Source organism: Aythya ferina (genome assembly GCF_964211825.1).
Source record: "Aythya ferina genome assembly, chromosome: Z".
NCBI classification, from domain to species: Eukaryota; Metazoa; Chordata; class Aves; order Anseriformes; family Anatidae; genus Aythya; species Aythya ferina.
This window is the reverse complement of record NC_140299.1, coordinates 47,274,555-47,299,624: the sequence shown is the minus strand read 5'-3', so window position 1 is coordinate 47,299,624 and position 25,070 is coordinate 47,274,555. Positions and strand designations below refer to the sequence as shown.

Here is a 25,070-nt window from a genome sequence, read left to right as displayed (position 1 = left end):
GAGACAGCGAATACTCCCTCACTATGTATGTACTGCTAGCTTTATGTATTATTTTGCTTTTATCAACACTGAGTGTCCACCTGCCATTTTATTACTGAGTCAACAATGGATTCATTTTTCTATGGCCATTTATTACTTACGGCAGTAGCGTCTGGCTCACATCCCTGAAAAAAAAAAAAAAAAAAAAGAAAAAAAGAACAAAAAGCCTCATTTTTAACTTGGATTCACTTTACTAGCTGGCCTAGCATGGTTGCAGAGAGATTAGAGGGAAGGGGTGCATTGAATGTCTTACTGTCAATGGTGCACTGATAACAGTAGTAACAAGCTCAGTGGGTTTAGGCTAGCATGCTACTGTATGCGTGCAAACTACAGAAATGTTGACAGAAATGTTCAAAGATGCCTTACGATGTTCTGGCAGTACAGACAAAGTACAATTTTATTTGTACAATTTGTACAAAGTACAATTAAAATTGCAGACAAAAGACAATTTTAATTGCAACTTAAAAGAGTTAAAAAGTTTTCCTAATTTCATTATTTCCTGGATTTGGATTTGAACCTGCTGCCTGCAAGGCAAAATTTTCTACCTTTTCTGGTCCCTAGAATTACAATAGGCCAAATTTCCAAATGTTCACTTCTCCCACTTCAGGGACAGATTTTCAAAGGAGACCAGTTGCCAATCAGACACTGAAATGAGGACCAGATTTCAAGCCATTAGGAATTTGATGTCTACTGTTCCTCTGTTCTTCTATAGCATTAAATGTCAGATTTCCAGGAGAGCTCAACATCCATCAGATGTCTTGGTAGCTTTTCTGTGTCCACTGAGGCAGTGACAGAAATTAGTCCTGCTGCTGATGGTCTGGGAAACATTTATCCTCTAGATTTCCCTTCACCTCTCTTTCACTGTCCTGATGATCAAACTTCTTTTAAATATTTTAAATATCCAAATATCCACTGTGCTAATAGGGTAAATAAGAATCTGCTTTTTTTTTTTTTTTTTTTTTTTTTTTTTTTTCTTCATCAGAATTTTCTGAATGCGGACCTGTGAAATCTGTGAATCTGCTGGTGCACAGACAGCAACTGAATATCAAACAAAATGTGCACATTCATGTTCCCACCCTGGATGTAAATGAACCAGCTGAATGGATATGTCGGGGAGAAACCCAGGTCCGACTCTGCCATTTTCCTCACCTGCCACCCCTCTAGACATCCGGTGCCTTTCTCTGGCGACACCCTTTCTCCTGCAGGGGCTTTGCAATCCTCTTTCGCCTGCTCTGATTCTGGCTTCACTTTCTGGTGTTGCTGCAAAAAAAGAGATACCGCCTGTGCTGGGAATGGGATCTTCCACTATTCAGCAAGCCTTTGCTGAATGAGTCATCAGAGCCGGCTGGTATTGGCTGGGCTGGTGAGCACCCAAGGGATTGCCTGGCAGAGGCTGCGAGGCCTCGCTTCATTCACAGAAATGTGGGGATGCTAGCCAGCCCTTCCATTCACACACACAGCGTCTCATTCACATTTTGCAGTTTTGCTAGCCGCTTCTAACGAAGAGAGCCATTTGGGAGCGATAGGGTTTTCTGGGCAGTAGAGACAAGTAGAAATAAGCCATGGTGTGTATATTTGCTGTTGCTATGCTAGGAGGATGAAGAGAGGAATGAATGCTGTGTGGATGCTGTGGCAGGTTTGCAGTGTGGTGATGAGAGGCTATTCCGCAGATCACTAGAAACCTGCTCTTACACTGACTAGGACATTGCCATTATTCATCACTGCGGGGACAAGAGGTGCTGACTTAATTTGCTGTCATAAAATATACTAATTAAATACCTGTATTTAAGCTGTTTTGGCATATTTGCACTTTGTATACTGCAGCCTCTAGTTATGGAAGAAGGAAAGAATACCAGAGGATTTTTCGTTTAAAATGTGCTGCAGTTAGTCATTTGTTTAAAAAACAACTTTGCACAGTGAAACTTCTCTGGTCTGAATTTGATTTTAATGCAGTGTGTATTGTCCTACATCTAAAAGATATTTTGCAAAGAAGATCAATTTATAGAAAAGAACCTACGGTTTGTAATGGGCACTGTGTTTCACAATGCTATATAAATTTTGCATTAAAAAGAAAAAAAAGAGAGAGAGAGAGAAAACAAAAAGAGAGAAATGAAATATTTGCTTTCTTCATTTTTTTTTTCTACTCCTCATATTAACTGTTTGTGACTGACCTGATGTTTAATAAGAGCTGGTGTGTTTTTTTATTCTTTACTGCAGGACATCTGCTTGCTGGTAAATGGACTTTTGAATATTCTCTTAGTACTTTCCAGTTTTTCAGAATTATAAGAAATATTCCAGTGAATTGAAGATCTCTTACACATTTTTCTTCACAGTGAATATCAGTGGTGAAAGAAAAACATCTCTGACGCTTGTTGTTGGACATCAGAAAAATACTTTTCTTCACACATAGGTACTTTATGTAATCCTGCATTAAAATAGAAGGTGGCTGTGGAGTAACAGAGGAGAAGTATTGCTTTCTCTATAAAAAATTGGATGTGACAATTTCCATGAGAAACAGCATTGACACAAATGCATTTGTAAAATCTGTTATGCTGCTTTCGTGAAAGAAAATGTGTATTTTCTTTAGTTCTATCATCTGCTTTTAAAATACTTGTGTTCTTAAAGGTATTCTGAAAACCAGGGTATCTGTGTTTTGCTGGGGGGAGGAAGGGGAATGTGTATGTGTGTGTATTAACCAGATATTTGTTATCTAATTGTGTCTTCTTTTAGATTCACAAGTATGTGAGGTGGAAGAATATTTAAGCAGAAGAATAAAGTGTGGTGTTTTACAAAGGCTGTTAATTCCTTTTTAAAGGTAATTGCCTTTGGTATCAAGAGGGATGGTGGGGGGGAGGAATTAAATGTTGGAAGGAAATATCTGTTTGAGGAGATAGGAAAAGGAAATTTGAGAATTGATTGGTGCTGGTGTGCTGTAAGTGGGTGGATGGCTTTTTTTTTTTTTTTTTTTTTTTTTTTTTTTTTTTGCTACAGGAAGTGATTTGCAGTGTTCACTGAGCCTTTTGTTGAAAAGGGTCCTTCTCATTTGTGTGAGTCATGCTTTTGCTGTGAGCGAGTTGGCAGCTCTAAGCAGGACTGGGATCTCTGTCACAGAAAACTGTTACTTCACCCAACCTTAACGTGGAACCATAAGAAATTTCTTAAATATATCTATTTTTTTTTTTTTTGTTCTTCCTTATACTCCTTGCTTTTTTACCCCCAAATCTTGTTATCTGTCCGTGTTGCTATGAATCGCCTGCTATGTTAGCACAGGCATCTCCTGCGTTGGCATCAGATTTGCCAGAACATATGCAGGAAACTAGATAGAAGGGCATGCTTCAACGTACCAAGTACAACCGCTTCAGGAATGATTCGGTGACATCAGTTGATGATCTTATTCACAATTTGTCCATGAACAGCAAGGTCTCAGCAGTTGCTACGACTTCAACAGCACCTTCCTACCTGGTCTCGCCAGAGGTTCTTCGCAAGGACCAAGAAGATGGACCCACCACCCTGTGTACCCTCATCCATAAAGTGTCCCACTTGAAACTCTCTCATACAGGCAGCCTTTTGGGTATCAAAAACCTGTCCTCTGCAGTAAGGGAGCTTGCTGTCTCCAAGTTGCAGGGAAACTCGAGTGCTTCTAGCTCAGCAGCAGGAGCTTCAGACAACACATGTAACCTTGTCTCTGCTACTTCGTGTTCTCAGCAGGACATGAGCAAGATGAGTATGGGGAAAAAAACACCCTCAGAGGAAATGCACCCGGGAGGTGAAGACTGGAATCAAAGTAGCAGCTTTGTCAATAAACCCTCTCGAGGATGGCTGCACTCGAGTGAGAAGATCCTGGGACCTGGTGTGACGTACATTGTGAAGGTTGGTCGGATTTCTTCCATTCTCTGTTTTTATCAATGAAAAATTCTCTGCTGGTTTTGATGACAGGCTAGACAGGCTGAAAGGATCTCTATTTGTATGCTCCGTTTTTTTTTTTTCCTGTGCATAATGCATGGTATGTAAATGCAGGAAGGCAGGGTTGGAAAGCAGTGCTAATTTCTTATATTAGAGCAAACCTGCAAATAGGCTTTTTGTCAGATAATATTCTACAGCTGTGTAAAAATACTGTTTTTAAGCTAAAAGCTGTTTTTCTTACTTTTCTGGTTGTTCTCCCCCTCTCCTCCCCATTCCAAATTTAGTTTTTCAGTGTTATCTAGCATACTGTATATATCTTGGATACATGGGCTTCCAATATGTCTGGTGCAATCTACAGTAGGAAAGAAAGATACCTTGATGTATGAAGAACTGTTTATCTTGCATGATATTTCAGTTTCAAAATACCTTTAGGGGCATAGGATATGTTTTTAGACTAAAATTATATATGAAATCTTGTAACACTAAGACATAGAGTGTAATTCTTATCATGTTCCACAAATAGAAATACTGTTGTGGGTAGAGCAGGAAAATGCAGCTTTTTTTTTTACATAATGAGAATTCAGCCACCTTAAATGTTATTGCTCTTTTCAGTTCATTGATGTCAAATGCAGCAAATCATAAGTTCCTAAGGTAATGTTTTTGTATGTGTTGAAAGCATTTTGAAATGACCTATTACATTAGAGCCTTTAAGAATAAGGTATATGCAGTGTTTTTTGTAGTCAGGTAAGATACTAGTTACACCCGCCAGCACACTGTGAACTAAGTGTAAAAATAATGTTATTGTCCAGAATTCATTCTTCAGTCACCATGCTGTATTTGCGAAGTGGCTTTTGCATATTAAGTGTTAAACTGTTTAGTAGCAGGCTATTAATAAGATTACAAGTCTATTTTAATCTTGTTTTGGGTGTAAAAGTCACAGCATGACTTTGTATCAGGATGCTTTAAAACTGAATGACAGCCTTGTTGCTTAACTCTTAACAGTTTTTCTCAGGTCTCATTATCCATAGCATAGTGCCTATTTAACAGTTAAACTCTAGGAAGCAGTTTTCATTTCTTTCTGTTAGTAGTATATTTTGTTAGTGATGGTAGACTGAGTCAGTTGGTCAATTCAGAGCACCAGTACTCTGAAATAGCACTTTGTGACTGTTTTGAATTTTACTGGGACTAGTAAAGAAAAGGAATGTCAGTGCTACCTTTCCGAATACTAACTGCTGCTGTTACTGTTCGAGAAGTGTCTAGATAAAAATGTCCCACTGATGCTAGATGTAGTCGTGTGGAGACCCTGTCCTTCTTTTGCACTGAAATATTTTAGTTGACTAAAGATCATTACATATTCTCCCATTATCTCAGGAAATTCAGCTGTTTTATTTGTTATTTTGCTTAAGTAGACAGACATTCACTGTGAGAATTCACTGCTGCTGTTTGTTTTACCTGAAAACAAATATAATATTCATTTTCTAAATTTTTCAGTGGTTGACTTTATGTATGCCAAAGGAAACTAAAATCCTTGACTTGAAAAGAAAATTAAAATTATGTACAAGTTGACTTACATTTAAAATTATACATGAACCCATATCTAATACTCATACTAGATACTGATAGTAGAATAGGTATTTTAATTAGCTGATTTCAAATATATGAAAGTGTATTTATACATATCACATGTATTAGAATTTTCAAAACAAATCATTAACACTATCCGACTCCTGTATTTGGTGCTTTTCCTATTGTTAGAATTTATGGATTTGATTTTTTTTTTTTAATGGAATATTGTTTCTATTGAAACAGGTGATATTTTTAACTTTGTGTTCTCTAGCATATGAAGTCACAAAGATTTTACTAAAGGTTAAAAAGAAATATCAAAATCACTGGTTAATGAATGAATGAAAATAAACCAGCTCTGGTTGGGCCATAGTTTGCCTGTTCATTAAAGTATCTCAGAATTTTCCTCTGCAACTGCAGCATTCATATAGATAAGAATAGAAGTGAAGTTACCACATCATTAAACACTGTTAGTTCCCAGGGCTTTTATGCATTCAGACCATCAAATCAATACATAGATAACACACACTGAAGGGAAACATTCTTTGGATACCTCATGACTATATTGACTATCTGGGGGACTCATACCATGTTTAATTAGTACCATATGCCTTGCAGAACATTCCATATGCCATTAGTTAAATGAGACAAAAATTGGATTTGTTGTTAACCAGCAAAGCTTTTATCATTTTGTGTGCAAATGTGCACCGGATTATATTTTCTCATTAAACCACGTTCAAACCTTGAACATTATCAGGGTAAATTGTCACTACTGGGCAGATTGATAACTCCTATTGGAATCTCTTGAACTAAGAGAAACAAAGTTCCTACATGCAGTGTATGACAAATCTATGACATTTTTTTATGACACTCTTTCCATTAATTTCTGTTTTCTAAGCCTACAGTGGTCAGCAGAATTAAACCTGCAAAAGTGTAATTTTGCTAACTGTTTTTTTTCGGCAATGCTAATCAGGTTTTGTTTGTTTGTTTGTCTGGCCATTTTTTAAATGGGCAGTGTAACTGTAGCTCTTAAAAGTGAGTGTAGGGTTATGATAAATGGGAGCTGTGTTCTGATCTCTGTGGTCTCCTGAGGTGGAATTATTTTCAGCAATAAAACTATGGGCACTTTCTGTATTTTCTTTTTCTCCCTGTGGATTTTATGTTCAATTTTTATACATTATTTTAATGGGAAAATTTCTTCACAAATAAATAAATAAGTTGTGTAGCAAATTAGACTTTGGCTGTAGCCGTTACCTGGGACTTAAAGTGATGAGGTACAGATATTTTACTTAACAGTACTGTTGAACAGTTTAACAAATTACAGAATAATGAAAAAAATGAAATGATTTACAGTGATGGAAGCCATTGAACAGCTTAATGTTTCTCCACAAAGGGACTGATTACTACAGAGTGATTTTAAATGTTCATGTTGTCAAAAATCAAATACATATAATAAAAAAAGTTCAGACTTAGTAACGTAACAGCAGTTGAATGTTTCAGTGGAATCTATTTGTTTCCAATGATAAATGCCTACTGATGAGTTCAATTGGGTAATGGCATAGATGTTTTGAGTTTTGGTGCATTTAATTAAGAGCACAATTGACAATCATGGTAAGAGACAAACATACATCTGCCTTTAGGTAACTGACAGTTGGGTTTTGCAGTAAGTGCTTATGAGTTTAAAACACTATTTTTCAGCAGTTCAAAACTAAAGAAAGCCAAAGCACTCTATATTTTAAATATACTGTACATAGTATAAGTAATGTATAATATAATTTTAAAATCATGTATGCAGAATACCCAAAAGAGCCTTAAAAAGAAGACAGTGGTGTAGAAAAGACTCAGGTAAATCTCATATTATGTACAGATACGAAGATAATATATGGGAGAAGAAGGAAACAGGACTTAATCCTGAAGAAGCATGGCAATCCTTGCAAATATCAAAGTGAAAAGTGAATTAGGTTATTAAGATTATAGCAAAGTATATAGAAAGTGTAATTTCTGTAACATTTTAATGCATTCATATCTTGGGAGGAGATAACACTGACTTATATCTAATGAGAAAAACGGATATCTTTTGTGAAGCCATTCAAACACGTCACCAAGTGAAGGCTTCCGTTCTGTAAACATTTCTGCATGAACTTACAGGAATATTCTGATTGAAATAATTGAGAATACTAGTATATGTGGAAAGTTAAGTATTTGCTTAAGTATGAACTGTATTACTGAGTTACTTGCTCTTATTGCATCCCTTTATGTTGCACTGTAGTGTTGCCTTCACCATACATGCAGGGCAGCTATGATTTTAGCAGATCTCTGCAAGTAGACACCGAGTTAACAAAATCACTTTCCTTTTTAGTGGCTAACGCAGACTGCAAAGCACAACCTTAAATGGAGCTAACATGGTGGAAACTGCAACATATGTGGCCTTCCTGCAGAAGACCTCAGGAAGAACATTTCACTTTTATTTTTTTAAAATTTATTCTTTCTTTTATTTATTTATATATTTATTTTTCCATCTGTTTGAACAAGAATCGGTTTGCTGCTCATTTAAAGTAGGAGCAAAATACAAATGCTTTATGTCTTTGTGGTGGTACTCTGTCTAGCTGTTTGAAAAGTACCCAGTGTACCTGTAAGAAAAAGAGAAGAGGGTTCTTTGCTTCCTTCATACTCCTTTAAATAGACATAAAGTCAAACTTAGTACCTACTTTTTGTCTTTTTATTTATTTTTCAAAAACAGTAACATTACAGCAGGACATTAGTTTCCTTTTTGATTGATGCTCTATTTATCATCTTTCTTTGTAGAAAAATTAGCATTTGTTTTGTTTCATTTTTTAATTTTTGAATTCTGCTTCTATCGCTCAAGTCACAGTGATGTTAATGGTTTATTAATGACAGTTTGATATGACCTGAGCAAAAACCTAGTAAGTAGGATTTTGTATACGTGGTTCCGTGAATAAGGAAAACATTCCCCAAACATCCTCTTTGTAATGAGTTTATGTATTAAAGAAGTGGGTTCTGTGTTTCATCCAAATGGTGGTAGTAGCACTGAACACTGAGCCTTTAATTCAGATTGTGCTATCCCAGGTACCCAAACAGTTTTAGCCAGAGTTCAAAGACTAATGAGGTTGGGTCATCATTTTGGATTTTAAAGACGCATGCATGCATTTCGTTACGGGACAGAAAAGAAATAGGTGATAAAGGCAGCATTGGTTTTTGCACTTAATTCCTGACAATATACTATATTACTTCGCAGTAATATTCCTTCACATTTGCTTTGCAGTTTTTTGGGCTGTAAAATAAGAATATTAATGCTTGTTACTCTGTCCAAAATGACTTTTTTGAGCTTCCTGCATCTGAGATACTGTGGGTCTGTTGTACAGTGCACTGATATGAAAAGAGAGTTTCTCACAGAAATTAAATCAGATCCTATGAGCAGAAATCATACAGTAGAGTCTTTAATTATAATATTATTCTAATTACAGGAATCAAGTATTATTACTGTACATTTGCACACCTTTCAGTGAAAGAACAGCACCTAATGATTTCAGTGCTGAAGGATCCAATGCTCAATATCAATGTCTGGTTGGCAGTACAGCTAGGGTGTTTCCAAAATGCCATGGAAGCTTTGACATAATTTCTGCACCTAGGGTTATTTTGTAAGTGACACAATTGGGGCACTGTTAATGTTGATTTGAATAGTTGAATTCAGAACTACATTTTTTTTTAAAGCAAAAATGATACAGTTTTAAAATCCACAGATAAATTTTGCAAATTGATTTAGGAGGCAAAACTGCATTCAGCCAGAATTCTTTCTCTGTTTTTCTCTTAGAAATTGCACTGTTGTGTTCTTTACTTGTTCTCAAATAATGGTTATAGTAAGAATATCATGTGTCCACCATAAATATCATCCACAAATACAAAGAAAACATGGGGATAAAACAAAACCTTCAGACAAAACCCATGGCTTTCTTTGCTGCTAATGCCTTTGCTGCTAGTGGCAAGACAGGCTTTTGTCTTGGCTACAGGGCACTTAACCCAGCCACACAACCAATTGAGAAATGTTTCCATTAGCACACTAGCTGTTCTTTTGCACTAGACTGGCTTTGTTTTGTTGTAGGAAGTTGGAGTGCATGCACAAAGCATCAGTATTAAATTTTCTGGGTGTTTGCTATGGGAAAAATGCAGATCGGGCCTGGGACAGTGCCAGAGACAGCAGTCCTTCCTGGCTGCTAACTCTTGGTCAGGGTGAAGAATGCCGTGGAAGAGCAATGAAACAAATTCCATAGTTACAGTGAAACAAGTGGTTCAATACTGCTTCCGTGCATTTCTTTCAGTATTCATATCTTATGCAATTCTGCACACTGACAACAGCCTTCAACACAGCTTTACTTCTGGCTGAGCCAGGCTGGCCTGGGGCAGAGCCCCTTCCTTCTGGGTTGCAGTGGGAACAAGGATGGGGCCCAGTGCAGCCAAGTGCCAGTCACCGTACATTTTAGAGAGGGATGGGGGCAATTTCATTAGGGTAATCTAGCATGTTTGTATAATAAGTCAGAGTTATTCCCATAGATTTTTTTTCAAACAAGTTTTTCATAGGGCCAGAAGAGATTTCCATCTCAAAAAGTTGACTCTGACAAGCCAAGTCAGGGCTAAAAGTTATGAAAAACAGGTTGAAAAAACTCTTTCAAAGTAGACAAAAGTGTCAAGTAAGAATACAAAACAAGTGAAAATAAACGAGGTGCAGAGAGACACAAAGAAAATAGTGTGAGGTAAACAGAAAAATCTGCTTAGGCTTTCTTTTTTTTTTTTTTTTCTTCCCCCCCCAAGGCACCACCACATGATATTTACTGTTAGTGGGGTTTTTTTTGTCTCTTTCTCCCTCTCTCTCTTTTTTTTTTTTTTTAATCTCAGACCAAATCCTGAAATCTGATATGATAATTGACCAAATACCAGAAATAACAAGGAAAAGACTGAAATGGAGATACAGTATCTTGGGGACTGCTTGGCACCATTTGTTCCCTGGATTTGCTGTTGTACTAATAAATCTTTATTCCCATGTTTTGCTCTTCTTAGCACAGAAATGATACAAAGGAGGGCATGTCTCACCGGAAACCAGCATCATGAGTGGTATTTGACACTGTATGACTCTGATGAAGCAATTGTCGAAAACAGAGCTGTCTCTTTGCTTATAGACAAGCTTCTTCAGTTAGCCACAAGGTGTTTTAAAAGTACCCTTAACTCCCCTAGAAATTAAGTATTTCCGAAATGACACTGTCTCCACCCAATGCACGGGCCAGACTTTATTTCCAGGTGTTGAGCACTGGTGCTGCAATTTCACTCATTTTGGCCTGCTTTCCTGCTGAAGTGTGAGCAGGAATGGAGAGGAGGCCAGGTGGGCAAGTTGTGGGGAGTCCCAGTGTGATGCTGCCCTACAAACATGGTGAAAAAAGTACTGTCCAGGTGTGGTGAACCTACCCCAAAGTGGGCTAGAGGCAGCAGCTAGGAAGCAACAGAAGCCCAGCCTGCTCCTACTCCTGCTCCTCTTACCCTAACTGTGTTGGGGCAGGACAAAACCCGTCAGGATTAATGAGCTTGACAAGGGCTATGTAAGAAACCTTGCTGCTCTGCTGGCAACACAGCAGTAAGTTTTGCTCATGTTAGAGACTTTGTCTGGTATATTTTGTTGGCTTGATATTAGCAATATTTATGATTTTTTAAAATTATTTTTATTTTTTATTTTTTGGTTCAGAGTTCTTAAATTCAATGCAGGTTGTTCAGTGGTAGGCAGAGTTTGCTATGTGATAGATGTCTGCAGAACTAGAACTCAACCCTTGTTGAAGATTTATCCTTCTGTCATTTTGGACCTTCTGTAAACAAATTTTATAGTCAAAAAATAAGCAGAGACCACTAAGTAAATAGAACCATTACCTCTCTTGAAGGATGTGCAGTTCTGTCAAAGAGCTGGAAATGGAGCTGGTCTGTGGGGAAAGAGCTGGGTGCTGGTGTGCCCTGTTTGAGCTGGCTTCGTCCTCAGGGCCCCTGACAAGGGTTGTGGGGAGGGATCCTGGTAAGGCTGGTGGCCCCTTATGGGAGTCCTTGTGGACCCCTAGCCTTCCAGGGTTCTTCAGGGCTTCTCTGCTGCATGAAGAGGCTGTAGAGATTTGTTGTGCTGGTCCATGATGCCTCTCACCTTACCTCCTCTGTTCTGCATATTGGAAGTTATACATGGGGTGCTCTTATTGCAAACACAACTGTCGAGTACATTTTGTTAAATTCAAGAAAGTTGAAGATTGGTAAAGATTCAGGTATAAAAATGTATTTTAATTGCTAGACTCCTGTGACAAAAAACAGGGGTACCTGTACCATTGATATATGAAAGCACTCTCTCTCCCTCCCTGTGTATTTTGGATTGTCTGTTTTAACACTGACCCTGTCCTTCCAAAATCACACCTTCAAATGTACAGTTTTGAAAACATCAGTATAGCTTTTCAAAAACTTAGCTCAGGTTTAGACTCAGCTTAGTGGAAAAGCACCTGTTACATCTTCCACATTCTGTCTCTGTGCTTTAATAATACTCCTCATCAAGCAGTTCTACTTAATTTCTAAGGTAATGTAAGTTCTTTATTAAAGGGATATATCTACAGTCTCTATATGGTTTTGAATATCTAATTAAGATGTTCAGCTATTGAAGCATAATGTTTTGGCTGCAGAAGCTTTTGCATGTTTGTGTTAGAGGAAATCTGATGCAGAACATAAGCTGCTACAGCTAATCTTCATGGTTCTTTAAAAGGAAGTATATCTTAGTGGTTATTCAAGGTAGCAAGCAAAACAGTCTGGAAAATGTTCACTCAATTAAAGTATGCATCTGTGCAAATGAGACATTTAATTTGTGATATTGTACTGCATATTGTAAGTGTTCACATTGATTAGTATCACATTGCAGTAATTGCATTCACCTTGCTTAATATTCCTTAAAAATTTAACCTGAAAGTATAGAATTAAAGTTTTTCCACATGCAGCCTGCTTTTCACTAAAACTTTGGGCACATCCAAAAAATAGAGGCATAATGCAGAACATGCTTGTATATGAAATGATAGTATAAGTGGTTGTCCAATGTGTGTACTACTGATTCTAGCATTTCTGATTATTTTTTTTTATGCAAAAATATGCATCTATAAGATAATAACAAAAGAAATATTGCACATGCAAAACTACTGATACTTTTGTGTGTATGTGTGTGTGTGTGTGTAATCTTGTGAAAGCCCAATCCATTTGGCATCTGCAGTGTATGAATATTTTTCAGCTAGGTGTTGGCAATCTTCTTTCATCCTCACACCAATAAGAAGTAAGAAAAAGGTCTTTTATTTGAAGATGTGTTGTTTTCAACCCCATTTGAGATGGAGATTAGAAAATTGTCAGAAGCAAAATTTGCTTCCCAGCAGTATCTTTCCCCTTACTAGCAAGAAATGAGACCTTAGAGTTGACTTAAGAAATTGCTTTTCAAGTTAAGAAAAAATATATTCTTCTTCCCCTAGCTGAATACTTGGTGTCCCGTCCCCCCCCCCTTTTTTTTTAAAGAAGTTCTGAATCATTATCCTATGATTTGATTTTGAGATGCTGCCAGAAAGCTTTCATGGGGGGAAAATGTAAAACCAATATTAATGTATTGTGAAAATTATAGTATCCCAATTGGAATGGATATTTCTTTTGATACATTTTTGTTTCTTTGTTGGTTTTGTTTTGTTTTTCCTTCATGGTAAAATGCCCTGCATTCTCATGTTTTGTGAAGCTCTCTACAACTACTTGAGTCTACAACTCTGATACAAGAAAGTAGAAAAATTCCTATTTATTCTAGTAAAACCAAGTGAAAATACATTTTAGCAACAGAATGAAACTATACTTAGAAGTCTGGAGAAAATATTGTACAATGTTGCACAGCTTTTCTTCAGATTTCCCCTTTTCCTAGCAACTGTTAATATTTAATTATGTAAAATCTTAATAATACTTCAGAATTACATTAACAGATGTAGAAACTATTGCTTGATATTGTTCTACCTTCTATCCTTCTGTCCTCATATTGGTGGCACATTTTCTTTGGCAAATGTTGCACTCTCTTTCTGGGCATCATTCTCAAAAATATTTGGAGGCATTGAAAACATGTTCATATTTTTTTTAAGGACTCTGTTTATAAGAATCCCTAGCTACTAAAGAAGGACTTTAAAGATTTTCTGATCTCTGTGGGGAAAAGAAAGGAGAACATATTTCCATCTTTTTCAGTTGGCAAATCCGGGTATCTTCTTATATAAAAATATATAAGTCCTTTCGTTACTAGATATATAGAGCTCATATTTTTAATTTACAACTGTCCACAAAATATTATTATACTTACATTTATTTGTGTGCTCCTTTTTTTTTTTTTTTTTTTTTGGCACTGCATATTTTGGCATACTTGTAGTAAATATAATGGTGTCTGTATAAATATAATTAAAAACATCCATGTGTTTATTTTGTATATATACAATATAAAATAAAAATGATTGTTTGACTTGTTACGGTGGATTGATTCTTTATAATTTGAACAAAATCACATGAAACATTTATAAAAATTCTTTATATAAACATTCTTTAAACAGTTGAGCAAAATCACATGAAACATAGATAAAAATAGTTGCCTTCCTTTGTTTAGAAGCTGATATTTCTACTAGCAAGGTGTCAGACTTAAGAAGAATCTAGATGAAAAAGTTTCACAGTTTTTCTCTATTAATTAGTCAATGTAAGACACTTTGTTCTATCATTGATCTTAGGATCCCTCTGGAAGTCAGTGTCCCTTTACTTATGTGATTGAAATCCTTCATGAAAATCTTCAGGAAATTCTCTGTAAGAGGATTTATATGATTAAAGCTAGGCATCTAGCAAATATGCAGTGACTCACAGTCATGCAGTGAAAATTTTAAAACGTGACCTTTCTTTTTATTATTTTGCACTTTGCATGATAAACAAACACTGTTACTGTTTGGTGCAGTGAATCAAAATATATCAAGACACAGATATACAAAGAAAGCCTAATTTCCCTGCAGTCTCTTAGGAAAGTGCTTTATAACTCTACTATGATAATGAAATCAAGAGCTTATGAAGATTACTTTTTTTTTTTTTTTTCCTCCAAAAGAGTTTAGTAGTATAATTTTAGCAGCATTACTGATATTGAAAATCCAAGCTTTCAGTTCAAAGAACAAAACAGAGACTTTTCTGTATTTACACTGTATTTACAATACATTGTAAATCTCACAAATTGCCAAAATATCAAAAATATCATTGATTTATACTAAAAATAATATTTTAATTAAAAAAATAAAATACGTAAGTCATACAGGAGGCATAGATCTCACACAAAATACATGTGTTTGTCTCCTACATCCTTTTATTGCAGTTGTGCAAAAAAATCTTATGTTCAAGTCATAGAATCATAGAATGGTAGGGGTTGGAAGGGACCTTAAGGACCATCTAGTTCCAACCTCCCTGACATGGGGGGCATTTCCGCTAAACCAGGTTGCTCAAGCTTTCAACACCTCCAGGTATCCACATGCACAGTTTCTCCGGGCAACCTGCTCCAGTGCCTCACCACTCTCTGAGTGAAGAATTTCTTCCTAATGTCTAATCTAAACCTAACATCTTTTAGTTTAAAGCAGTAGGGGGGCTCCAGAGCTGAACACAGCTCTCCAGGTGGGGTCTCACAAAAGCAGAGCAGGGGGGGAACTACATTCCTCACCCTTCTGGCCATGCAGCTTTTGATGCAGCCCAGGATATGGTTGGCTTTCCAGGCTGCAAGTGAACATTGCTGGCTCATGTTTGGCTTCTCATCCACCAGCACCCCCAGGTCCTTCTTCTCAGCACCAGTCCAATCTCCTCAGCTCTCAATCCATTCTCTACCCAACCTATGTTTGTGTTTGAGATTGCCTCAATACAGGTTCAGCACCTTGCACTTGTCCTTGTTGAACTACAGGATATTCTCATGGGACTACCTCTTGATCCTGTCAAGGTCCCTCTGAATGTGCCCCTTCTCTCCAGTGTGTCAACTGCACTACTCAGCTTGGTGTCATCTGAAAACTTGCTGAGGGTGCACTTGATCCCACTGTCCATGTCACTGACAGTGGTGTTAAACAGTTCTCATCCCAGTACCGGCCCCTGAGGAACACCACTAGTCACTGGTCTCCACTTGGTCATCAAGGCATGGACTGCAACTTTTCAAGTATGACCACCCAGCCAATTCCTTACTCACTGTGTGGTCCATCCATCAAAACCAAGTCTTTTCAATTTAGAGATACGGATGTCACATAGGACAGTGTCAAATGGTTTGCACAAGTCCAGGTAGATGACATCAGTTTCTCTTCCCTTATCCAACAATGCTGTAGCCCTGTTGTACAAGGCCACCAGATTTGTCAGGCATGATCTGCCTTTAGTGAAGCCATGTTGGCCACCCCCAGTCACCTACTTATTTTCCGTGTGCATTAATGTAATTTCCAGGAGGATCTGCTCCATTATGTTGCTGGGCACAGAGGCAAGACTGGCCTGTAGTTCCCTGGGTCTCCCTTTTTTGCCTTTTTGGGAAAAGGGGTTATGTTTCCCTCCTTTCAGTCTCTGGTAACTTCACAGGATTCCAATAACTCACATATGATGGAAAGATGATTATATCTGCCAGTTGCTTCTGGACCCATACATGCATTTCATCAGGTCCCAAGGACTTGTGCACCAGCTCTTCTCTTATAGTGGGTGGTTATTCTTTCTGCCACTCCCTGCCTTTGTCTTCTGTGACTTTGGCTAAGTGTCTTGACTACTTGCCAGTGAAGACTGAGGCAAAAAAGTCACTGAGTACTTCAACATTCTCTGTATCCCAGGTAAAATGGTCTCCCATGTCCCACAGTTTCCCTAGGCTTCTTTTTATCAGTGATGTACTTGTAGAAATATTTCTTTTAGCCCTTGATGTACCTGGACAAAATTAATTCTAATAGGGCTTTAGCTTTCGTGACTGATCCCTGTCTGCTTGGACAATTTTTCCGTATTTCTTCCAGGTTACCTGTCCTTGTTTCCACCATCTATGATATTCCTTTTTGTGTTTGGCTTTGTCCAGGAGCTCCTTGTTTGCCAATGCAAGCCTCCTGGCATTATGCCCAACTTCTTCTTTGTTGGGATGCACTGTTTTTGAGCTTGGGAATGTAAGCTTTGAATATTAACAAGTTTTGTTTGGCCCCTCTTCCCTTCAGAGCTTTGTTCCACGGTACTCTACCAAGCAGATCCCTGAAGTAACCAAATTCTGCTCTCCCAAAGTGCAAGGGAGAGGGTTTACTGCCCTCAGGATCCTAAACTGCACCATTTCATGGTCGCTGCAGCTAAGGCTGCCCTTGAGCTTCACATTCCCCACTAGCCCCTTCTTGTTGGTGAGAATGAGGTCCAGAATAGTACCTCTCTTTATTGGCTCCTCTACCATTTGGAGAAGGAAGTTATCAATGTATTCCAGGAACCTGGCTGTGGCATGACTCCTGTAACAATCTGATGATTTTCCAGATTCAACTGGCCCTTTCAAATTCATTCCCTTTGACTGGGAGGACTGATGAAAATACTACCTGCACTCCAGAGACTCTTAGCCACCATTCCCAGAGTGCTGCAGTCCTTCTTGGTACTTCTCAGACTGCTCCTGGCTGCATCACTGGTGCCCACGTGCAACAACTGCAGTGGATAAGAGTTAATAGTCTATGTGAGGGGCTTGGTAGTCTCTTGGTGATATTCCTTATACAAGCCATTGGTAAGCAACATGCCTCTCTGGATCATGTGTCAGGTCAGCAGATGGGTGCCTCTGTACCCCTCAGAAAAGAGTTGCCTACTACTACTACCCATTGCCTTTTCTTGGTTGTGCATATTGTGCTGGCTTAGTCAGATCCTGCATCTCTTCTGATGTTATGGGTGTCTCCTCTTCAGCCTGCAGAGGGTTGAAGTGGTTCTGCAATGTTACCTCAGACTTTGGGGAAAGACTGTTCCTCTTGGTGCTCTTTGCCATTGCAAGCTTCCATTCTTTTGCAATACTGGCATCTCTCCCTTCTGTGTGTGTTGGTGGAGTTTTTGGCTGTGAGTTGTGGGCCCACTGAAGACTGAATCTGTAACCAGCTATCTAACTCCTCTTCAGCCTCCCTGATACCACACAGCCTTCTCACTGCTTTCTGTAGCTCAGCCTCAGGTGCAGGAAGTCCTCCACCTGGGCACACCTTTTGCAGGAAGGTCTGCCACCAGTCCCTGCCACAGGAGAAAGGTCTAGGCACTTCCATCAGTCACATTTCTGCACTGCAGCCCCTCCATTCAGCACCTCCAATTGGGTGGAGGCATTGGCCACTGTTGGTGTAGATGGTGCAAGGCCCCCAGAGGAAGCCGCAGCCTTTCCTCTCAGACAAGTGCCCACCATTCTGCCTTGAGTGTCAGGTAGGATGAGTGCCCTTGACAGATAGATATGATCACAGAATGGTGCCCAGTTGTTGGGTACATGGAGTCTCCCACTTGGCCTTCAAGAATAGGGGACCTGCCCTTGTTCCTTCCCACACAATCTGCCACTCAGAACCCGGTTGACATGCTCCTAAGGCTTCCTTTTGTACATCTGGGGGCTACTCCTGGCCTGACCCAAGCCTCATCAGCTACTCTTATGGGAGATGTTGGTTCCTGGCAGGTCTCTGCACTCCTGTGGTGTTTTGCCAGTGTGCAGGAAACAACCCTGTGCACTACAATTCCCTGCTCCATTGCAGAACATGCCTGAACTGGAGCTAAGAGCCTTGATAGGATAAGATGGTTTGTTGAAAGAATAGGCTAACCTTCACCAGTCAAGAACTGTTAAAAAGTCTGCATATAAAGGGATATTTTTAGTATTTTAACACTACTGAAGCCAGTTATTTTACAGGACAAAATAGGAAAGAAGTAGGTGTTGGTCAAAATTAGAGATATTAGTTGGAACGCTTTGTTTTCCTCTTGCTCTTTGTTGAAGCAGGGAACTACCCATTTTGGGGAGAAATGCAAACCTATTGACAGCCATATCCATCATTGTTTGTACTAGTTCAGAAGCCTGGTTGGTTTACTTGTCTCATGGAACAATTCGTGATGATAAATTTACAGCTGAAGAGTCAAGGCTTATTTGTAGTTGAACCCTGAAGAAGATGTGTTTTTAGATTTTCCGTTCCATTTCCATCCAATCAATTCTTACGTAGAGTTTTCTGTCTGGATTAGAACACACATTCTTTAATGAGAAAAAACCCTTTGGGAGACATATTGGTTCACTGTAAAGCTCTATATATGATTACTTACTGGTATAAAAATTACCAACTGCAAAAGTATGAAAGCACAGAAGAGTGCTTCTCTGTTTCTCAGAGTAGCATATGTTTATGACACATTTTTAGTGTTAGATTCTGACAATGTCTAAATATAGCGCCTTTTCCTCATTCAGAATAAGGCTGCCAATGTTTCTTTCCTACAGCATTGCTGAGCCCTGGAGCAGGTGCTCCATTATGCAGATACTGGGGAAGCACAGGGCAGTGAAGCAAAGCATTTCCCTTTGGCACATGCTGATGGAGCAGAGGCACCAGGCACCCTCAGAGGCAGTCCTGAAGATGTGCCTTGTTCTGGGTGAAAGGAAGAACACGAGGCTGTGTTGGGGCTGGAAGGATATACTGCTCTCTCCTAAGGGACATGTGGACAGGGACACTCTCAGCCCTCTCTAGCTCCAGATGTGTCTCAATACAACACTGTGGGGTTCCTCTGGTGTGGTGCAGTCCTTGCACTGCAGGAGATAATTGCTGGAGAGGATTAGTTTGGGTATTCAGAAAGTGTGTGCATGGGAGAAATCTCTGAAAAATGCGCATACTTCTTTATATAGCCAAGAGTACAATTTTTTTACACAGAAGATTGATGAAATTTCAAAGAATGGACTGTAAAAATATTTTATGTTACTTCATAACATGCATGTGCAGGATAACACTCATGTTAGGTAAGATTTTGATATCATTTTACTTGATAGCTAAGTAGAACATTTAAAGGCAAATATTTTTATCCTAAACTACCAGAGAAACTGAAATCTCTAACAGCTGACTTGAAGCTCTCTGACTGCTGCTCATATAAATGTATTTCTCTCTGAATATCCAGTCTTCCTTCTGCCCACAGCTTTTTCTAATATTGTAACTCACCCTACATTAGAAATGTCACAGAGCTAATCTTCTATTCCATCCTTCTGCTTAAAATATCTAGGTACTCTGACATAACTCTGAATGGCTGTGTGTATGCTGAGCCCTTATTCTCACTGTGCTGCTATCTGCTCAGGAGATGGTAGCCCATGTTTGCCAAAGGCAGCCTCTTTTCCACAGTTAGCACTTTACCTAACCAGCAGGACCTGCAAAAAAGGGGTGTCCTGCAGATGTTCATGGTGCCAGAACTGGGGTACAGTGGTGGCAGGACAGCAAACACTCATTCTTTGCTTACAAGAAGGAGAAGGTTTACCTGTGGTTCGGCAAACACTATCTTAAAATGTGCAAAGGTTAAAAATAAATAAACAAATGAATAAAAGAAAAGAATAAAAAAATTGCAAAAATTTGCACATTTAGAGTGCAGGTCTTTAGAAAATGCTAACTTTTTTTGGTGATATGGGGAAAAACCTCCCTAAACTTCTGTGTGTGTTTTGCTCTGGTTTGGTTTCAGGGCACGTCCAAAGCTCCAGTGCAATAGCTGACCCTTGAGTCCAGCAAGATTTAATGAGCTCCCACAGTGATCTAGGTTCCAGATCAGTATCTGAACCTCTAGCATCGTGTGTATGAAGTGCTTTTATATATACTCCTTTTCAGCATAAATGCACTAACTTTATATTTTAAATTTTCAAGTGTAAATTCAGCCTTGGGAGCTTCCCACAGTGTTCAGTACTCATAACTGATCATGATATCAGCTCATATTCTAACTCTTGTCAACTGTACTGATGGAGCACGTATGGCACAGCTTCAGCCTGTGCTGTGTAGAGATATCTTCCCAATACCCATACTTCTAAAGTGGTCCTTTTATTTGATGTGAATTCAAGACCTACTTAACCTCACTAAATGAACCACTGAAAGTCTTGCTGCTAACTGGCAAGAAGATTTAGTCTTTTTAAGCTGCTGTGTAAGCACATCATATTTTATATCATTATATAAGAGAAAAAATATTTTATCCAAACATACGTAAGAACTGCAAATACCTGTCAGCATTAGCTATGGTTACAGACTAAGCATATAGAAAAACTGCAGTTAAAAGTAACTGTTCTCATGAGGAAGCTTCTGAAGAACTTTGTTGGTTTTGTGGACTTGCAATGCATCTTCACTGTTAATAGCACACTCTCCGTCATTCCTTCTTCAAATTTTGTGTTCCTAATAAGAGACCAGGTGGTTTGAATTCACAAATACGGTAAGTGAAGAAGGGAGGGAGACCAGTTTTCTATGCATGAGCCATTTTTTATGATCAGGATGAAGAACTAGTGTTTCATATTAAAAAGAGGACACCCACAGCTATTTGGATGCAGAGCAGTGCCTCCCACAGAAATCCAATGCACTAGCCTCATGCAGGGGTGTGAACACCACGTCACATACACAAAATGTGCCCAACTATTGGCATTGAATGCTTTATGTCCTCCTTATACAGACAGGCTAAGATTAGATTTGTCTGCAAGAATGTTAAGCAGTTTGTTAACTTTCCTCCTGCAGATGTGGAAGGAAATGTCCTCCTGCTGCGTGCCATTTTGCTATGGGTAACTGAACGGGTAATTAGATATTTCAAATTCCAGGTAGAACTCTGTATCCAATTTGCATTAAAAAATAGCAAGGACTCTATTGCTACAATATTAGTAGACCCAGGTGACTTCAGACAATGACTTCTTACTGCCTTTGGTAGTGGAAGGGTAATATGTAGTACTCAGAAGACAGGACAATCAGGGGGCTATTTTAGAGATTTTACCAAGGATTTTATTGCCAGATGTCCCTGAAGTATTTCAGAAAACTATTGTTTTCTCACTTTTTTTTCTTTCTTTTTTTTTTTTTTTAAATAAAAGTTCAGTGTTTTAATGAAGTCACAATGCTTCTATGCTTCTAAGATTCCACTGTCTTCACAAAATTAATAGATTTACTGCTATTATGTAGCAGTATTTTGTACATATGCATTATGTAGCTTATCAATGTACATAAAACCAAGGTACAATCTCCTTATGAAATGGAAGAACAAATATATTTTTTTGATAAGCTATCTTTTCTTTTTGTGGTGATTAACTGAGTAAGTAATTTGTGGTGGATGTCTCACTCAAACCATTAAGATATTCAAGACAATAAATGTTAAGTTAAAGCTAACTTTTAAAAGATTATAAAGTATTTTGGCACTTTTTATTAGTTTTCTTTTACTTAGTTTATTTTATTAATGGGAACACCTGATTGGAATTCTTTTCTCTTTCTCTTTCTCTTTCTCTTTCTCTTTCTCTTTCTCTTTCTCTTTCTCTTTCTCTTTCTCTTTCTCTTTCTCTTTCTCTTTCTCTTTCTCTTTCTCTTTCTCTTTCTCTTTCTCTTTCTCTTTCTCTTTCTATTTTTTTTTTTTTTTTCTTCACTTAAGTGGTTTAGTAAGTGGGCACTGCAAATTCAGTTAAGCTTGGTAAATGGTATAATGTGATATTACAAGGGTTCTGGTTAATTCTTCCTTGTTCATTTGCCAGAGAGAAAAACTCATTGTAAGATACTTGTAGTTAAACCTGCACTCTATAGCTTCGATTTGGGCTGCTTTTTGTTCGGTTTGGTTTTCTCTTTTTCATTCATCAATATAGGTATTAACTGTATGGATATCTGGTTGGGTTCTAAGTTACATGTAGACAAGTTTATTATATTGAAAACAAGTGTTGGCCTGTTACAATTTTTGTATGATACCCTGCTTGTTAGGGTGCATCTAGACATGAAGAATTTGGTGTTTAGGGTAGACAGCAAGTTACACAACCCATTGGGCTGTTAATGACAACACCTGAAATTAGGATGAACTGCCATTTCAGTGCAGAAATATATGCTTGTTGTGATAGAAAAAATAATTTGAACTTGAAATAAAAGCTCTTGTTTTGAAATAAGGGAGTCCTTGAGTGGACTTAACTAACAATAGTCAATTCATATTAACTGGCAATTTATTTTTTTTGACATCTTATAATTCTGGGCTAGCTCTTTGTCTAACAAGAATGAAAAGGAAGGAAGGAAGGAAGGAAGGAAGGAAGGAAGGAAGGAAGGAAGGAAGGAAGGAAGGAAGGAAGGAAGGAAGGAAGGAAGGAAGGAAGGAAGGAAGGAAGGAAGGAAGGAAGGAAGGAAGGAAGGGAGGAAAGACAATGAAAGTGTAGGGGTATGACTCTAAATACACATGAGGAACAGACGTGGCAAGTAAAAAGATGCTCACTTTTGCAGACTTCATAAGTAAAAGCAAAGGCTAAGCCTGGGGGTGAAAAACTTGAACTGAACTGTCTGACTTATTACAGTGTACCTTACAATACAGTTCAGGGCTTTCTGTTTTCAAAAATTAGATCCATATACACCACTCAGAATCACAGGATGCTACTTCCATTTTTCTTTGAGCACCCAGGCTGTTATAAACACTTACACAATGCTAGAGAAGATTTTGCATACATCAGTATTTGAAAGCACTGGCTAATTTATGGCAAACTACACCAACTGCATGTCTGTTTGCTGATGTAACCATGTTATCTCTTATATAACTTGCATGATGCTCTGTGTATTGCAGGTGCAATCTGCAGTGCTGTGAGCCACTCAGATTTATGACAGGCAGCTGGCTACACAGATTAAAACCTGTCTGTCTTAATTTATTGTGAATAACCATGCTGTTTTGGTGAGCTAACGGTACTCCATTAGTTTAGACACCTTCCTTTGTCTGAGAATGGTTGATGGGTGTATCTTCCTGCTACCCATGTTTTGGGCAGAAATTTCTTTGCTAGTAGGTACTGCCTGCGCACCTGACATTCGAGCATTCATTCCTCCCAGGCTGGACTACTGCAGTGCTGTAGGTGGCTACATCTTGTCACATTTTTATAAAAATGTTTGCTGCTGTTGCTGCTACTAGCTTCTGACTCAGAGTGGAAGATTTCTTCCAGTAACTTGGTGTTTTGAATGGTGTTACAGAACACTGAGCAAGGTTTTTGTGTTTGAGGAGAAAAAGGCAATTGTGATGGTGACTACCCACACTTACCTTTCCTCTTTGCTTCACACACATGAATGCATTCAACCCTAATTTGTTGAACTGTCTGTTTCTGACACATGGTGAGAGAACTTGGTATCCTATCTAACACTGGATACCATAAAAATTTTTGGTTGTTAAACAAGAATTTTCTGACTGAGTCATAGAGAAGACAGAGATACTTTAGGGAATATGGAAGAAATCTTCATCTATGTGATGAACTAGAAACCTGGGAAGTATGATACTTATCTGGAAAAAAAGAAAAAAAAAGATGACTATTCAAGATTTCGGAACCTCATGCATAAGACACATGATCCCAAGAGTATGTGACACTGTTCTTTCAGATTCACATCAGTCTCCTGCAAAGTGCCAATTAGAACACAAGGTGTTGGCTATGAGTCTAAAACCTCTGAGTGGGAAGGCATTCTTTCATCTGAAAGATGTGTCCACAGGGCACAGTACCATCCAGTGAAGGTAGACAACCTTGAACCTCATTCAAATATGAAAAAGTAGACAGAAAGCAGAACATTATTTGAGAGAGCTTGGAACTGGTAGTCCCAAATTTTCCTACTTCAAGGTGGGCTGCATCTTGGTGTGCTTGTTTCCTGAGCAATGAGAGGGAGGATGCTAATGGGAGTTCACAAATATCATGGTGCACAGTAGCTGACTGATTAGAATATATATTAATTATTGGGTGAAGAGGAGCGTTTTTAGAAGTAGACTGTTTTATAATGATATTTTAAATGTTTCATGGAATGCCTAAAGCAAAAGATAGCATTTCTTTTTAATCAGGATATATATTTGTTGAAATAAATGAATAATTTATTTACTTGCTATCTTGGTTGTATGTCTTCTTTCTGTGGATCCTTGTCAGGATGTACTTCAAATGGATATTTTTAGAGAGCAATGTTGGTCTTGGGGAATAATTGAAGCATAGCAGTAGGTGAGTTATATGTCCCTGTAGTTGGCCTTTGGACCTTTTGAATGTCAGTATTTATAGTAATTTCATTACTTGAAAACATGCCGTGGTGATTAAGTGTTCACATCTTTTATCCCAGAAAATCAATTGCCATCTTTGCCTTATCAGTCAGGAATATTGCAAGCCTTACTATGTTGTGTTCAGCTGTCTTCATGCTACACATAAAATAAATAGAGGATAATTTTTCCATCTGACTTTCCTTCAGTCTGGTTTTGTCTCTACTTTTGTTAATGCAGATCAGGTAGTATGACTCAAAGAAGTCTAAATGCACGCCTTCTAAGTATGTTTATGGGTATTTGTCTAATTACTTGTGTGTTTACTTCAATATGTGTATGCACAT

The 25,070-nt window shown here is 38.2% G+C and overlaps 1 protein-coding gene across 12 annotated transcripts in view; it reads left to right on the top strand.

Annotated features, from left to right (window-relative positions):
• Positions 1-25,070, top strand: part of SHC3 (SHC adaptor protein 3) — a 71,256-nt gene that overhangs the window by 1,669 nt on the left and 44,517 nt on the right. The window contains exons 2-6 of one of the 12 annotated variants that reach the window (XM_084505491.1): positions 1,022-1,164; positions 1,245-1,604; positions 2,373-2,449; positions 2,770-2,854; positions 3,745-3,909. In XM_084505491.1, the coding sequence (XP_084361617.1) occupies positions 3,751-3,909 (159 nt within the window). In that variant the 5' untranslated portion in view covers positions 1,022-1,164; positions 1,245-1,604; positions 2,373-2,449; positions 2,770-2,854; positions 3,745-3,750. Of the gene's footprint in view, positions 1-1,021; positions 1,165-1,244; positions 1,776-2,256; positions 2,450-2,469; positions 2,665-2,769; positions 2,855-3,077; positions 3,910-25,070 lie in introns of those variants that run through there. The other 11 variants (XM_084505489.1, XM_084505488.1, XM_084505487.1 and 8 more) reach the window with 11 other exon arrangements.